This window comes from Bos indicus, chromosome 10 (genome assembly GCF_029378745.1).
Source record: "Bos indicus isolate NIAB-ARS_2022 breed Sahiwal x Tharparkar chromosome 10, NIAB-ARS_B.indTharparkar_mat_pri_1.0, whole genome shotgun sequence".
In the NCBI taxonomy this organism is placed as follows: Eukaryota; Metazoa; Chordata; class Mammalia; order Artiodactyla; family Bovidae; genus Bos; species Bos indicus.
The window spans coordinates 76179935-76195775 of NC_091769.1; the positions used below are offsets into that span (position 1 = coordinate 76179935).

Below are 15841 nucleotides of genomic sequence, written 5' to 3' on the forward strand. Positions count from 1 at the left end.
AAGCAGTAAATGTCCGTTTGTGCCAGACCCTTAGAATTATTTTAATTGGAAAAGTCCGTGCCCAAAAGGGGAAAGAAAAAAATGTGTATGATCATTTTAAATTCTTAACTCATTATAGTCACTTAGTTCAAAATTGATGAAGCTAGAGTTTGAAATCCTTTCTTCTTCATCCTCTAAATAGGGTTTCCAGCAGGAGATTACGTTAAATACCAACAAGATTGATCAGCTCATCGTTTTTGGGGAGCAGCTCATTCAGAAGAGCGAGCCCCTGGACGCCGTGCTGATTGAGGACGAGCTGGAGGAGCTGCACCGCTACTGCCAGGAAGTGTTCGGCAGGGTCTCCCGGTTCCACCGGAGGCTCACCTCCCACGCGCCGGTAAGGGCACCGCCCCTCCCACAGGGGTTCTGGGCCACCCAAAGCTGATATTTGACTCCACTTTTTTAATACTTGTTTGGCTGCCCTGGGTCTGAGACGGGCACACAGGCTCTTTAGTTGCAGCATGTGGGGTCTAGTTCCCTGACCCCAGGGATCGAGCCCCGGGCCCCCTGCAGCAAGAGTGTGGAGTCTTAGCAACTGGACCACCATGGAGGTTCCTTGACTCCACTTTTAAAGACTGGGAAACTTACCATGTTACAGCTAACAATAGTTTGGTTTTTGTTTTAAAAAAAAAAAAAACAACCTGTGTTTTTGTTTTATTAAAGTGTAGTTGCTGTACAATATTATATGTCACAGGTGTATGGTATAGTGATCCAGTGTTTCAAAGTTATACTCCATTTATAGTTATTATAAAATATTGGCTGTATTCCCGTGTTGTACAGTGTATCCTTGAAGCTCGTTTTTACCTGATGGTGTGTACCTCGTACTCCCCCTACCCCGATGTTGCTACCCTCTGCTCACTAGTAGCCTCAGTACTCTGTGTCTGCGAGTCTGCTTCAAGAAGCTGAGTGGAAAAATGTTCTTTCCACTCTTACTAATATAGAACCATACTTACTGAGGAGCTGCTATTTCTCAGTGGAAAGGATGGCCCTCCTGCAAGTTCTTGTTCCTCTTACCTGTTTCCCACGGGTTCCTCAGCACAGAGCTTCTCTGGCCTGTGTCAGTACCCCCAGGATATGATGGTAACTGTCCTGGTTTTGCTTCTGGCAGTAACTTGGTGATGTATCAGCCTTTTCCTGTATCTTAATATTTGTGCCTTTCTAGTACTTTATTCGGAGAAGGCAATGGCACCCCACTCCAGTACTCTTGCCTGGAAAATCCCATGGACGGAGGAGCCTGGTAGTCTGCAGTCCATGGGGTCGCTAAGAGTTGGACATGACTGAGCGACTTCACTTTGACTTTTCACTTTCTTGCATTGGAGAAGGAAATGGCAACCCACTCCAGTGTTCTTGCCTAGAGAATCTCAGGGATGGGGGAGCCTGGTGGGCTGCCGTCTATGGGGTCGCACAGAGTCGGACACGACTGAAGCGACTTAGCAGTAGCAGCAGTAGCAGTGCTTTATTCTCACCTTTGAAGCACCAAAAGCACCAGCTTTCCAAAAAAGTTGTGATGTTTCCCTGGAGAGAGGCGCCTCTGGAACGTTCAAGTGGAGTTAAGGCCATTATTTACAGCTCACTGCCTCTGCCAGAAGTTTCACTGGTGACCACTGACCAACACGATTGGCCACTTTTTCTATCTTTATGTCTCCAACTGGCCAACTTGAAACAACTTCTTTAAAAATTAGCCTCAATTCCTTCATTTTATAACATAACCATATAGTCATTTTTCTCTATATATACAATTACTACAAAGTAATTGTAACATAGGGGAATAAAATTCTGTATTTGGAACAGTAAGATTGGGGGATAAGAAGAAAGAGCCTGGGGCATGATGTTGTGAATTTCCTTTTAGAACATGCTAATGGCCTTTAAAATTGTTTTTTAATTTTCTGATTCTTAGATGAACCTACCATTAACCATCAGTGAAACTTTGTCCTCCATTTCCTTATCTTCTATATATTTAACTTACATGATCAAGTTTCTGGTTTTCTGAGGAAAGAAGGTAGAGTTTTGGAAACTATAGATTCTGGGTCCCACCCTTGATACTCTAAATTGGAATAACCACAGGCAGGGCCTGGGGACCCGATTCTTTTCAAAGTCTCCTCAGAAACACTGGTGGTAGCCATTCTCAGGAGCTGCTAGTTGGGCAGACTTAGATGCTAACTCTCCTCATCATGGCAACAGGCTATGATTTGGTTCATTCTGAAAACTGGACACCCCTGTTGTAGGGCTTGGAAGATGAAAAGGAGGCCTCTGAGAACGAGACAGACGTGGAAGACCCCAGAGAGATCCAAGACGACTCTTGGCGTAAAAGGGGAGCAAGTGAGGAGCCCTCATCCCCGCAGTCCCTTTGTCAACTGGTGCCCCCAGCGCTGGGGCCCGAGCGCTCTGGCTGCGAGACCCCTGTCAGCGTGGACTCCATCCCACTGGAGTGGGACCACACAGGCGATGTGGGGGGCTCCTCCTCTCACGAGGAAGACGAGGAGGGCCCCTACTACAGTGCACTGTCAGGTATGGACCCAGGCGGCTGTTCTCAGCGCCCGAGCCACACGCCCAGCTCTTGGTAGTCAGAGTGCAGCCTGTGGTTGACCAGACATCCTGTGGCTTCCTGTGTCTGTCCTGCCCACCTCTGACCCTGAGAGCTGGCTCGTTCCTATTACTGATGGAATGAAAGGGAAAAATAAAATCTACATTGGGATGTGAAGGCTGTTTGATGATGGCTCTGGATATTGGAGGCTCATCAGCGGACTTCTCAGTTGAGTTTTGCAGAGTTATCAGGGATTGTCTCTGTCCTTTCTATGCAGTTCCTCTCCCCCAGCACTACTTTGGATGGTCAGGAGTTGGCTGGAAAAAAAATCCTGTTTTTTTAAATCTTTTAAATAAAACAGATGAAGGATAGTTACTTTTCTCCTCCCAGGTGACAATGTTTCTACTGTTTTAATCCTTGGACATTCATCTACAGCGCCTGCAGTGAGGAAAATGACATTGTTCTTTTTCAGATATAGAAATCCTTGAAAATCCTGAGGCATATCTTAAAATGACCACAAAAACTTTGAAAGCGTCTTCTGGTAGGCCCCTGCCCATGCATGTGTCTCAACATGGCAGCGTCCTGTGGCACGCACTGCATCCTAAACCTCGCTCCCATGTCGTGTCTGACCTCTGCCTTCTGTGGACACCATGCGCCTTGGTCCTCGCGTCATGGTGTATGCGCACTGCCATACTCACATATAGCTTTGTGCTCCATGCAAAACCCTCCAGACCAGAGCAGTCTCCACACCATCCTTCTCCTCCCCCTCAGGCCCATGTGGAAGGGAGTTCTTCACGGTGCCTTTAAAAATTTTTCTCTCCATCTAACTCAAGTCCTTTGGCACTGGCCAAGCTTTCTTCAGGGTGGCTTGGTTTGGAACTACCTACCTTGCTTATGGTGATTTCCTGGGAAGAGGGTGGGGGGTGAGGGTACCGCTGCCTTTGCCACAGGAGAAGACACCTTCGTCTCCCTGACTTTCAGCTCTGCTCTTCCTTCCCTGCCCCATCCCCACCTGCAGTGGTTGGCTAGAGCCACGAGCGCCCCTGGGGTCCTTGAATCTACCCTGATGTTCACTCTTCCTCGCACTCCTGAGAGATCTTCAGTTCTCTCAGGCCCCAGACCCAGCCTTGCTGCCAGCGCCCCTGCCACTAGGGCCCCCGGCTCCAAAAGGCCATTCATCTCACAGCAGATCATGTTTGTCGTGCTCCATCGTGAACCCACCTAGTGAAGACCCAGTGTCGCTCAGTTGCATGAGTCTCATTTCATCCCCTTCTGGGACATACTGACATTTTGCAAACATGCATGCTTTGCAAGGAAAGCTGCAGAACTCATATTATACTGTAACCCGATGCCACGTTACCCATGACCTTTTTTGTGTAACTAAATATGAACCCTTTGGTTGGAGAGAATGGACCGTCACTTGCCATTCTTTTGTTTCAGGCAAATCCATTTCTGAAGGCCCCTCGTGGCATGTTCCTGACAGCCCTTCCTGTCCCAAGCGTCGCTACAAACAAATGGGAGGTGACAGGAATGTTCAACCCATCCCCTCTGATTCCAGCACCCCTTATAAACCAGCCTATGTAAGTCTTGACCCCACTGAGAGTATAACTCACATCCATGAGTTACAGTTTTAAAGAGAGAGAGATTTTGGTGTATACTGCATGTGCTCACCTGCCAGGCATATTTGGGGTTGGTTTTCCCATGGTGACATACTTCATGAGGACTCTGGCACAACTGACTAGACTTAGAGATGGGTGTCTGGCTAAACACCATCTTTGAGTGCTGACACACGATGACCATGGTTATTACTGTTGAGTCAGTCATCTGTGCAAACAGCAGAGAAGCAAAGTGGTGGCCTTTCTGAGCTGTTCCTGAGCTCCCAAAGCTTTGATATATTCACCTTGACTATGGTAGGTCAGCTGGTAAAGAATCCACCTGCAATGCAGGAGACCCCGGTTCAATTCCTGGGTTGGGATGATCCCCTGGAGAAGGGATAGGCTACCCACTCCAGTATTTTTGGGCTTCCCTGGTGGCTCAGTCGATAAAGAATCCACCTGCAATGCAGGAGACCTGGGTTCAGTCCCAGGGTCGGGAAGATCCCCTGGAGAAGGGCATAGCAGTCCACTCTAGTATTCTTGCCTTGACAGAGGAACCTGGCGGGCTGCAGTCCATGGGGTTGCAAAGAGTTGAACACGACTGAGTGACTAAGCACAGCACATACATTCTAGTCAAAAAATTGTGACTTCCTATTCAGAAAGATGACAGTGTGCAGTGGTAGACAGAGGATGAGCTGGTTGGATGGCATCATCGACTCAGTGGACATAAGTGTGAGCAAACTCTGGGAGATAGTGAAGGACAGTGCTGCAGTCCATGGGGTCACAAAGAGTCAGACACAAGTGAGGGACTGAACAACCAATAGTAGACCTGGGTTTGATTCCCAGCCGTATGAGGAAATTGCTCCAGGGCTGTAAACACTTAACTTACCCCTGTAAGCCTTCCTTACCTGAAGGTAAACCTACCTGACATAAAGTCAGAAAAGGAAAACAAATACCATATAATATCGCATATGTGTGGAATCTAGAAAAATGGTATAGATGATCTTATTTTCAAAGAAAAAATAGAAACACAGACATAAGAGAACACAGATATGGACACCAAGGGGGAGAGAGGGTATGGGCCGAATTGGGAGCTTGAGATTGACATTTACGCACTACCGTGTATGTGTGTTAGTCGCTCAGTCGTGTCCAGCTCTTTGCAACCCCATGGACTGTAGCCCACCTGTTCTCCTGCCCATGGGATTCTCCAGGCAAGAATACTGGAGTGGGTAGCCATTTCCACCTCCAGGGGATCTTCCCAACCCAGGGATCCCACCTGGGTCTCCTGCACTGCAGGCAGATTCTTCACCATCTGAGCCACCAGGGAAGCCTCCATGTATAAAATAGATAAATAATGAGAACCTACAAGAGACTCTCCTCAGTACTCTGAGGTGATCTAAATGGGAAGGAAATCCAAAAAAGAGGGGATGTATGAATACATATAGCTGATTCACTTTTCTATGTAGCAGAAATTGACCAAGCATTGTAAGGAACTATACTCCAATAAAAATTCATTTAAAAACAAAAATCTACCTTCCATAGTTGCTGCTAGGATTAATGTGTATGAAAACATAAATGAGGCCCTCAGAAGTGGTCACCAGCATTATCATCACTACTGATATGGTTTGTTGTTCTTGTTGTTCTACTGGTGACTGTTTCTTCTAGTTACATGTTCCTCAGGCAGCGTAAGTCCTTGCCACGCTCTGGTTATGCAGCTGTTGGGAGCTAGCCAAGCCTAGGATTTAATGTTGGCCCCAGATCATTCTCAGTATTGAGAATTAGTGACCAGCAAGTCGAAATTAAAACGTCTCACACATTCTTAGTGTCATCTCTTAGAGAACCCAAAAGTGATGTGAGCATCACTAGATTCATCCTCAAAGTCCCCTCTGCATGTAGGAGTGCATGTTGCTAGACAGCAGAGAAGATTCTGCCTAAACATGGTCAGAGCCTAGTCATTTGATAATGGGTTGTCTGTACTCAACTCAGAAACTCTTCAGCAAGCAGTTAGCATTTCAACTCTGTCCCTTTGTGGTGCACAGTAAGACCCGATGGCCCCAGGGAGAGACCCCCTCACCTCACTCTTTGCTTTGCATCCAGGGCATGTGGTATGGCCTCTGCAGGTGACTATGCTTGTGTTCTTACCTGCCCACTTTCAAAAGCTCAACCCTTTTTGGATGTGTCTGCAACCACAAATCTGAGGGGTTTTTGCCTTTTTTTTTTTCTTTTATGCCACACAAATAGACCATACGGACACAATCCAAAAAACATGACTTTTCTAAAAGATACATTTATTTTTGGGAAGGCCTGAGGTAACAGCACAATTAGCTCTGTGATAACAGAAGAGTCGGTGTATGCACTGAAAGGAAAAGGTTTGTCACGAAGGGCCCTAGTTGGCAGATTTGTGCTCTATTTCTGATACCTGGTGGTGATGATGCCACCCAGTTCTACAGAGTGACTGGGAGGGATAACGAAAATTTTGTAAAAAACTGTGCAAATGTAAAAGTGCTAACACAGCACAGTCTGGTAAGCTCAACAATTGTTTGGTCTTTTCGCACATTTCAATAGGGGAGCATTAGGAAGCCTCACATTAAATCAGGCCATTCTGTTCCCAACATTGACCTCTCACCTGCTTCCCCCTCCCTGGGCCTTTGATGAGACTTTATTTTTGCCATCAGTTCTGCTCCTTACAAATGCTACCCGTACACTTAAGTGCCTCTGCATTACCAACAAGTTACCCTTTGAAGGAAAGGGCTCCATATCTTCATTTCTTACCTGTTACTATGAACCAAGACAGTCTTCAGACAGCCTTTAAAATTTATAGATGGTAATGTAAAAATTGTCTCATTCTAGGTAAAACTGCTGTTGTCTCCAGGGACTGAAGGTGGCAAGGAAGATCCAGGGGTTCTGACTGGCAGTGCACAGCAGGAAGATGAAGACCTGGCCGCCCTCACTGGTCAGCAGTCAGGTACAGTTAGATCAGGCAGTTGTTCAGAGGCAGAGACTATGTCTTGGGTTGGTTAGACATTTACTCTAAGTCTCTGCTCAACACCTATTACCTGATTCACCAAACTTCTAAACTTGACCTAGAGCAGCTAATGTTATTTTAGATCCAGCTGACTTTTATTTATGAACAAATTCCTAGGCTATTCACTTTACTTTCACAACTATTCTTTAAATATTGACAAAATGAGCCTCATATGATGAAGGGCCTGTTTGCACCTGCATGACTTTGCTTGTGTGCAAAGATCAGACGTGAAGATGATGATCAAAGTGTGTGTCAGGTGTCTCCTTTTACTGTAAAAGTAATGACTCAACTGACACTAAGTCAAGTTCATAGCATTGACCTGATCACTCATGGACAGGAGGACAGAGCATCTTAAATACAGCATGAACTGGAGTGTTGAACATGGGACCACAGAGCATCTTGGCAACATGTTGGGCCTCCTAGCCACTCCACACCTTGTCCCAGGCCCTGTGAGAGTACACTGGCACAGGCCTTGAACCAGAGCGGAGGAAACGTGCTGTTCCACACTTGGGGGAAGTGCTAACCCCGGGCCTCCTGCAAAGAGCATCGCCTCCAGGTTTTATCACCGTGACCCTGAATTAGCTGGAAGCAGGGAAATCTGTTTGCATTATTGCTTCTTTTTATTGGCGGCTTTTTTATTCCAGGTGCCTTTGACAGATGGGAACTGATCCAAGCACAAGAACTTCACAATAAGCTCAGAAAAAAACAAAACCTGCAGAAGCTGAACTCTGATATCAGCAACATCACCCCTTGGCTGGAAAAAACTGGAGCAGAACTGGAGACGTTAAAGCTGGCAGAACCTCCCTCTGATATGCAGGAAATGGAACTCCAAGTGAAGAAGCTGAAGGTGAGTCAGAGTGTGGCAGGGAAGAGGGCTTCAGAATGCATGTGCAAACACTGGCTGTGTGTACGAGCACATCAGATCTGCTAGCTGCGTCGGGGGTGATGTGTACGCAGCGTGTGTTCAATAGTCTCTCCTGTTGTACTTCTGTAACCAGCAAGGAGACGGATGAAGATTTGTATTTTAATTAGAGGAGCATCTCCAAATGATCCGAAAGCCCAGAGCTCTGATCTGACTGCAGAGGGAGCAGTCCTAGACTCCCTAGACTCTTACGGAGGCACCAGTGGCCATGGCAGGCAGCTTAGAAATACCTTTCCAAACTATGTGCAGGCAGCACTGGGGGTGGTGTTGAGGGTGGGGCGGAGGACGGCTTACCCACTGATAAATTCTGTAGCCTGATCTATAACTCAGATCAGAAGTTACAGCAGAGCTGGCACCCAGTCAGCCAGCCCTGGCCCCACTAGAACTAGCCCTAGGAGAGGGGTGGTTTGAGCCCTGCACTTTGGGGGTGCTCTGCACATGAGCCTGGTCTCCTAAGAGGACCCAGGATAGGAGTTTTGGGGTATCCAGGCAGTCTTCACATTTGTACTATTGTTTTACTTTGTGCCTTGATATATCAGAGGTTACCATTCATTCTAAGAAGTAACACTTTTGTGATACCTAAGAGGCAAACGCTGGATAGCTTCATGTGTTTTACCTGGAAGGCTTTTAATCTGATCCAGAAATGTTATTAAGCCAAACAGAGGTCAGGGGGTCCATTCATGCCTCCGGTATAGCTGGTCCCCCAGGAGACAGGCCGCCGCCCTGGGTCTGGTCAGCTGGCCAGCCAAGTTGTGACCTTGTATGGCAGCTCCCTCACCTGATGCCTCTCAGCCAGTCACAGGCCACGCTGCTCTGGTATTCGGGGCCAAAGCTCGGAGGACTGTCTGGAAGATCTGTTCCCCACAGAGGTTCAAAATGAACCCCACATCACCGTTTTCAGAGTGCCTGACCCAGCCTTTTCCCTCTGCGGTAGGAGATACTGAAAGCCTTTGACACCTACAAGGCCTTAGTGGTCTCCGTCAACGTGAACAGCAAAGAATTTCTGCAGAGCGAGAGCGCCGAGTCCAAAGAACTCCAAGATAGAGTCGGCCAGCTGACCCTGCGCTGGAACACGGCCCTGGGCGCGGTGGAGAGCTGGAGAGAGGGTTTGCGGCGGTCGCTCATGCAGTGCCAGGTACGCCGACTCAGCACCCAGCCAGTGCCCAAGGCCTATTCCGGGGCACAGCCAGGCCCACGTGGGCGGGAGAAGAGGTATTTTTATCATCATCAGGCTGCTCTGGCACAGCCAAATACGGCTTGTGCTTAAGAAGCATGTGCTTTACCATTTGTCTCCCAAGAGGCCCACCTGCTGTCTTCTCAGATACCTGATACTCACCCTGCATTTCCCACTCTGCCACCCAAGCCCACCCATAGTATATCGGTTCCAGCAAGCGTTCCAGTAGGTTGGAAATGTCAGACCAGCCCTGCACCGTGTCTGTCCTTTTGCCAAGAAGGCTGGATAGCAGAGTGATCTAGAGATCTGGCCTTGGAACAGGGAGCAGCTTAACCCTGCTCTGTAGCTTTAGTAACTGTGTGACTGTGGGGAAAGCACTGAACCTTCTAGACCTCAGTTTTTTCATCTGAAAAATGGGGATAATTCCAGTGCCTACCTCACAGGGTATTTTCTGCAACTCCACATGTGTAACCTTGGCCCAGCACCTGACACATAGTAAATGGCCAGCCCGGGTTAGCTCTGGCCCCTCTTAGAGAACAGGAGCCCACCACCGAGCCCACGTGCAGCCTGTCCCTGGGCCATAGTCTGTTCAGTTGAGGGGTCTCCCTCGATCACTGAATCAGCACATTCATTGAGTAATTTGTGTGGGGCATGCTGACACCCACCTTCCAGCTAATACTTTGCACTTGGCAGAGTTCACCATGCCTCCTGGGACATGCCAAGTGCTTTCTTGTCCTGCTTTCCCTCCACTGGGCGGGGGGCCCTGGCATCTAGTTTAAATCTGGCCCTTTTAGTCACTGAGTAAAACCCAGAAGAGCAAGTGCTGTTGATGGATTATCATAGTAAGCTGCTTCCCAGCACACCTGCCTTCACAGACTGAGAAAGGGCAGTGCCCTGATGTCTGTTGTTTTTAAGGACTTTCACCAGCTGAGTCAAAGTCTGCTGCTGTGGTTAGCGAGTGCTGAGAGCCGGCGGCAGAAGGCTCATGTCACCGACCCGGAGGCAGACCCCCAGGCTCTCCTGGCGTGTCAGGAAGAACTCGTGGTGAGTTTCCTCCTAAGGGGCCCTGCGCTACCACTGGCCTGTGCAGGACCTCAGGACCGAGCGGCCTCACCTGGCATTTCTGGAAACTGTCCACTGGTGTTCCGCCCTCATGTTCCGGTTGGCATCCCTCCGCTGAAGTGGGATGAGCGCAAGGGTGAAGCGCCATGGTCCAGAGCAGGAAGTCTAAACCGCTGTAGAACTGGGGCTATAGGCGTTTAGCAATATCCTGGGACCCTTAAGGCCGTTTAAAGTCTTTCTCCCTTGTGAATAGAGCTCATTTGGGAAGAAATGCGGTGTTTGGTTGCCCTGCAGCCCTGGTGAGCTCTATGGATTTTCTATATCCACACACATAGTCTTTTTCCTTGTGTTTGTGTATATTTCACCAACTAGTGAAGATGAGACCCGTAATTCTCACTTGCACTCAGGGTGACATTTTTATCCATGTATTTGTATGTGGTTTAATATTTTAAATTTAATCAAAATGCTGGTCATTGTTAAAAAAATATTTTTGTATTAAAATCTTTGTAAAGCCCCACTCTCCAGAGCAGTGGACTTTTCATTTCTTTAAGTAGACACATATTGTCTAGTGGCTACCACTTTAGACATCGAGCAAGACAATACAAGCAGATTCACTTGATCCCTCTCTAACCATAAGCTGCGCTCTCTCAGTTTACCCACTTTAGATTTTCTCTCGACTTCCTGCCATTACTAGATGAGGGCCTAGTCTTCCCAAACCACCCTCTCACTCTTTCCTCTAATTTCCCCAGCATCATGTCTCCAGAATGACAAGGAATTTGAAAAAATAGGGATGGAGCGTGACCAACTTGCTATCTAGATGATGCCAGGCTTGGGGACCGGCAAATAGGAGAAGGGGGTGGTTCTGGACGAGCACCAGCCACCATCCATCCCAGAACTTTCCAGGCACTGAGAAAGCTGCTTCCAGCCACACTCGCTTCCCTTTTGATAAGCAACTGTTTTACACACTTTTTTATTCCTAGCAACTGGAAAAGGAGCTAGTGGAACATCAACCTCAAGTAAATTCCTTACAAGAGATTTCCAGCACCCTGCTTATCAAGGGGCATGGAGAAGACTACATTGAGGCTGAAGAGAAGGTCCATGTTATTGAGAAGAAACTCAAACAGTTACTTGAGCAAGTGTCCCAAGACTTAGTGTCCTTGCAGCGAAGCCAGGTGAGTCCCCTTGTAGCCCTTAAATATAGAATCGTCCTGTTAGATGCAAACGGAAAAGCTATGTTACGCCCTGCTAGGGGAGGGAGGAGCCCTGCCCGCTCTGCCGTGTGAATAAGTTATGAAAGCTCTTTAAAGTTGTTTTGTCATCTGTGAGGAGGAGGTGACAGCAGTACCCATCAGTGTGGCTGGGGGTGTGTGGAAAACAAGCCAAGTCACCGCGACCTTTCTGCCTTCACGCCCTCACTTTTCTCACGGGACAGTTCCTGGTCCTCTCACTGTCCTGGCTGCTCTCTTCTGACCACTCTGATTTGTCTACCTTCTTCTCTAAGCTGTGATTCAGCCCAGAACAGGTGACTCACCAGATGTAGAGCAGCCCCTCCTCTCCATCCCAGAGAACACCTCTCCTCCTGTGCAGCCCAGATCATATGGCCACGCTATTACACCACGTGTCCAGCTGTCTGTCCTGCTCGGCTGTGGGTTTTAATGCATGTGACTGGCCTCACTTGTTTACAGTCCCTCTAGCCTTAAGAAAGGCCATTTTAGAAGCGGGGAGTGAGCACACTAGAAGAGCCTCTCTCCTTCTAGAAAGATCAGAGTCGGGGAGGGGTAGGTAAGCAGTAAAGTGAAGAAGCTGCAGGAAGCAGGTTCTGTGCTCTTGAGACTTTTCAGAGCCTTCCGTTTCCCTGAACTCTTGTGTGGATTTCAGAACCCAGACTCACCTCTGCCCAGCGTGGACGAGGTAGACCACGGAGAGCCTCTAGCAGCGTCTGCGCCAGCTCCCCAAGCCAAGGTGAGAGCCCCTTTCCGCCGGGGGAACCACACTAGTTACTGTTGAAAGTTATTGAGATGACCGGGACTTGGACCTCCAAGCTCCCTTCCAGTACTTGACAATAGTGCAGATTTCTGCTTCAATCTGCTGCTCAGTGGAGTGGCTTACTCCAGAGATTTGAGGGGAAAAAAAAAAAACTTTTAAAGACCTGACTGAAAGGCTGTCCTGTGCTCAGTACTCTTCCCTGGAATTGTGGAAGTCAGCAGCCCTCCGGGCACTGCTAAAGGGGCTTCTTGATCTCTCCATCAGCAACAGCTCAACAGGCTGGAAAAGTGCTACTCTTGCTAGTTCAACCCAATATTTTCTTACCTCAGAGTGTAATCTCAAACGTATTACTCTAGTCTCAAAAGCTTGGCAGGAGGACAACCTAAGAAACATGTATAACTTAAGAAAGAATGTTTTATCATTCACAGAACTAAATTATCTTCCATTTACTAATTGGATTATTTTTATCCAGCAGTTCGAAGCAGAGAAAACTACAAAAGAGAAGAACAAGACCGCCAGCAGGTAACAGCATCACAGTAACAGCAGTGGGTTCCTGCCCTAAACTGTCCCCCAGCAGGCTTGCCAATGCCTCTCTCAAGGTCTTTGTAGAAACTGCTTTTCTACCATTTAGAAGGAAAAGGAAATGGCAACCCACTCCAGTGTTCTTGCCTGGAGAATCCCAGGGACGGGGGAGCCTGGTGGGCTGCCATCTATGGGGTCGCACAGAGTCGGACACGACTGAAGCAAGACTTAGCAAGCAAGCAAGAGCTAGGCTTCTCTTCCATGCCGGGTCCTAGTTTCGGAACTTGGAATCTTTTAGTTGCAGCATGCTGGCTCTAGTTCCCTGACCAGGGGACAAACCCAGGCCCCCTGCATTGGGAACACGAAGTCTTAGCCAGGTCTTACACAAGCAGAGGCTCAGGTGATGGGAGGTCTCCAGAAACTCCCAGTCAGCTCTCATCTCCTCTGTTGCCAGGGTGCCTGGTCCCGCTGCCCCTGAGAGCTCCAAGCCCCAGCGCTCCTTCCTTTCTCGGGTGTTCAGGGCAGCGCTGCCCCTCCAGCTGCTCCTGCTACTGCTGCTGTTCCTGGCCTGCCTGCTGCCCTCCTCCGAAGAGGACTACAGCTGCACTCAGGCTAACAACTTTGCCAGGTCCTTCTACCCCATGCTGCGGTACACCAACGGGCCACCCCCGACATAGAGGCTCAGCCTGGCCCGCAGTGCCACGCCACCAGCCTGTTGACTTGGTGTCCACCCTGTGAGTGACTCTGAGCACTGGTCCAAGGGCCACCAGCTGTGGATACCTCCCTCTGGGCTTGACTTGGGAGAGCTCTCTCCAGACCCTGGGCAGCAGTCACTCCTGCCAGGGCAGTTTGGCAAAGCTCAATTGATTGGATTTGGGATCTTTGGAAACAGCAGTTTCCTGAAGAGCCAAGCACTTTGTGAATTCTGATTTGTCAAACCACATTATTAAAACGTAGTGAATATGGTCAGTGAACAGTAGTATTCATCACATAGTATATATATTACAGAAACAAGCAGATTCCACCTTGGAAATGGTTCAGAAACTCACACACCCTTAGCTGATTGATTGAAACAATCATATTTAAGATGTTTGTTTAGAATTAATTTTACTTCAATCAGCAGCAATCTTGAGCTACAGGTTATAAAACCAAAATGATCTGTTCAGTACTTAGGTCTGCTCTTTATACTGCTTTAAATTTTTAAAGAAATTATATTGCATGGATGTGGTTATTTGTGCATATTTTTTAACAATGCAGAATCTATGAATAATGTAAACTTTGATTTTTTAAAAACAAATTTTAGCTTGAGCTTTTTTGACTAATGTACAGTAAATGCCAAACCACGGACTTGATAGGGACATTTTTGTAAGTTAATTTTATAAGACTTTTTCACACTTAAAGTGATGCTTCAGGTTTTAATTGTTTGACCATGGGGGATTGGTGCAGAAACTTGAAGCTGTTTGTGGTATGTACAACTCAGATGTTTCTCATTAAAACAAAACAAAAAAGCCATACCTTTGTCATAATGGATTATATTTACAAAGCCGTTAAATGTCATGCATAATCCTCCATAGAGGAAAAAATATTTTAAAAATATTTGAAGGGATTTATGGGTTTTACTATTTTTGAGCTAAGATTTATATTCTACTGTTTTATAGGGGAGATGAGGGCAGCACAAGTTGGATGTGAAAGGATCATTTCACTCAGATTTTTTATCCCCAGCTCCCTCCAGAGCCAACCAACACATAGTGTTTAATGAATATTAACAGACAAAGCCATCTGGCTTTCCTACAATTCCAGCACCACCATCTATCTCCCACCCAAACAAAGAGTGTAATGATAAGTTACTGATCCAAATGGAACAGAAGAGAGAGCCCAGAAATACACCCACACACTTACGATCAGTTGATCTTCCGCCAAGGAGGCAACAATATAAGTGGAAAAAGTCTCTTTAGCAAGTGGTGTTGGGAAAGTTGGATATCTGCATGTAAGTCAGTGAAGTTAGAACACACCCTCACAACATGCACAAAAAGAAAACGGCTTACAGACTTAAGACGTGATCCCATAAAACTCCTAGAAGAGATCAGAGGTAAAACATTCTCTGACATAAAGGGCACCAGTGTTTTCTTACGTCAGTCTCCCAAGGCAATAGAAATAAAAATAAATAGAATCTAATCAAACTTAACCAGCCTTGGCATAGCAAAGGAAACCATTTGACAAGAAGACAACCTACAGAATGGGAGAAAGTATTTGCAAACGAAGCAACCAACAAGGGCTTCATTTCCAAAATATACAAACAGCTTATACAACTCAACAACCCAAAAAACCCAATCCAAAAATGTACAGGAGACCTAAATAGACATTTTTTCAAAGAAGAAATACAGATGGCCAATAGGCATGGGAAAAGATGCTCAACATTACTAGACAAAAGCAAATCAAAACTAAAATGAGGTACCACCTAACACTGATAGCCATCATCAGAACGTCTACAGTGCACCCCTATGTTCATTGCAGCACCATTCACAAGAGCCAGCACATGGAAGCGACCTAAATGTCCATCAACAGAGGAATCGGTAAAGAAGATGTGGGGGGTGTGTGTGTGTGTGTATACACACACATATGTACACAGTGGAATATTACTCAGCCATAATTCTCATACTGAGTGAAGTAAGAGAAAGACAAATATGATATGGCTTATATGTGGAATCTAAAAAAAGCTACAAATGAACTTATCTACAAAAACAAAATAGTTACAGATTAGAAAATAAGCTTAGGATGAATTGGAAGATTGGTATTGACACATATACACTGTTATATATAAAACAGATAACTAATAAGGACCTACTGTATAGCACAGGGAACTCTGTAATGACCGATATGGGAAAAGAATCTAAAAGAGAATGGATATATGTATAACAGATTCACTTTGCTAAACGCCGAAAACTAACAACATTGTAAATCAGTTATGCCTCAGTAGAAAAAATCAACAAAT

The 15841-nt window shown here is 46.7% G+C and overlaps 2 protein-coding genes across 13 annotated transcripts in view; one reads left to right on the top strand and one right to left on the bottom strand.

Annotated features, from left to right (window-relative positions):
- Positions 1-14361, top strand: part of SYNE2 (spectrin repeat containing nuclear envelope protein 2) — a 325236-nt gene extending 310875 nt beyond the window's left edge. For 7 of the 12 annotated variants that reach the window (XM_070796701.1, XM_070796700.1, XM_070796704.1 and 4 more), the window contains 12 exons: positions 182-376; positions 2265-2547; positions 3036-3104; positions 4004-4143; positions 7009-7123; positions 7828-8030; positions 9040-9240; positions 10195-10323; positions 11322-11513; positions 12220-12303; positions 12800-12849; positions 13304-14361. In XM_070796701.1, coding sequence (XP_070652802.1) covers positions 182-376; positions 2265-2547; positions 3036-3104; positions 4004-4143; positions 7009-7123; positions 7828-8030; positions 9040-9240; positions 10195-10323; positions 11322-11513; positions 12220-12303; positions 12800-12849; positions 13304-13526 — 1884 coding nt within the window. In that variant the 3' untranslated portion in view covers positions 13527-14361. The remainder of the gene's footprint in view (positions 1-181; positions 377-2264; positions 2548-3035; positions 3105-4003; positions 4144-7008; positions 7124-7827; positions 8031-9039; positions 9241-10194; positions 10324-11321; positions 11514-12219; positions 12304-12799; positions 12850-13303) is intronic. The other 5 variants (XM_019969038.2, XM_070796705.1, XM_070796708.1 and 2 more) reach the window with 5 other exon arrangements.
- ESR2 (estrogen receptor 2) overlaps positions 1-15841 on the bottom strand; it is an 88319-nt gene that overhangs the window by 2195 nt on the left and 70283 nt on the right. The window lies entirely within an intron of this gene.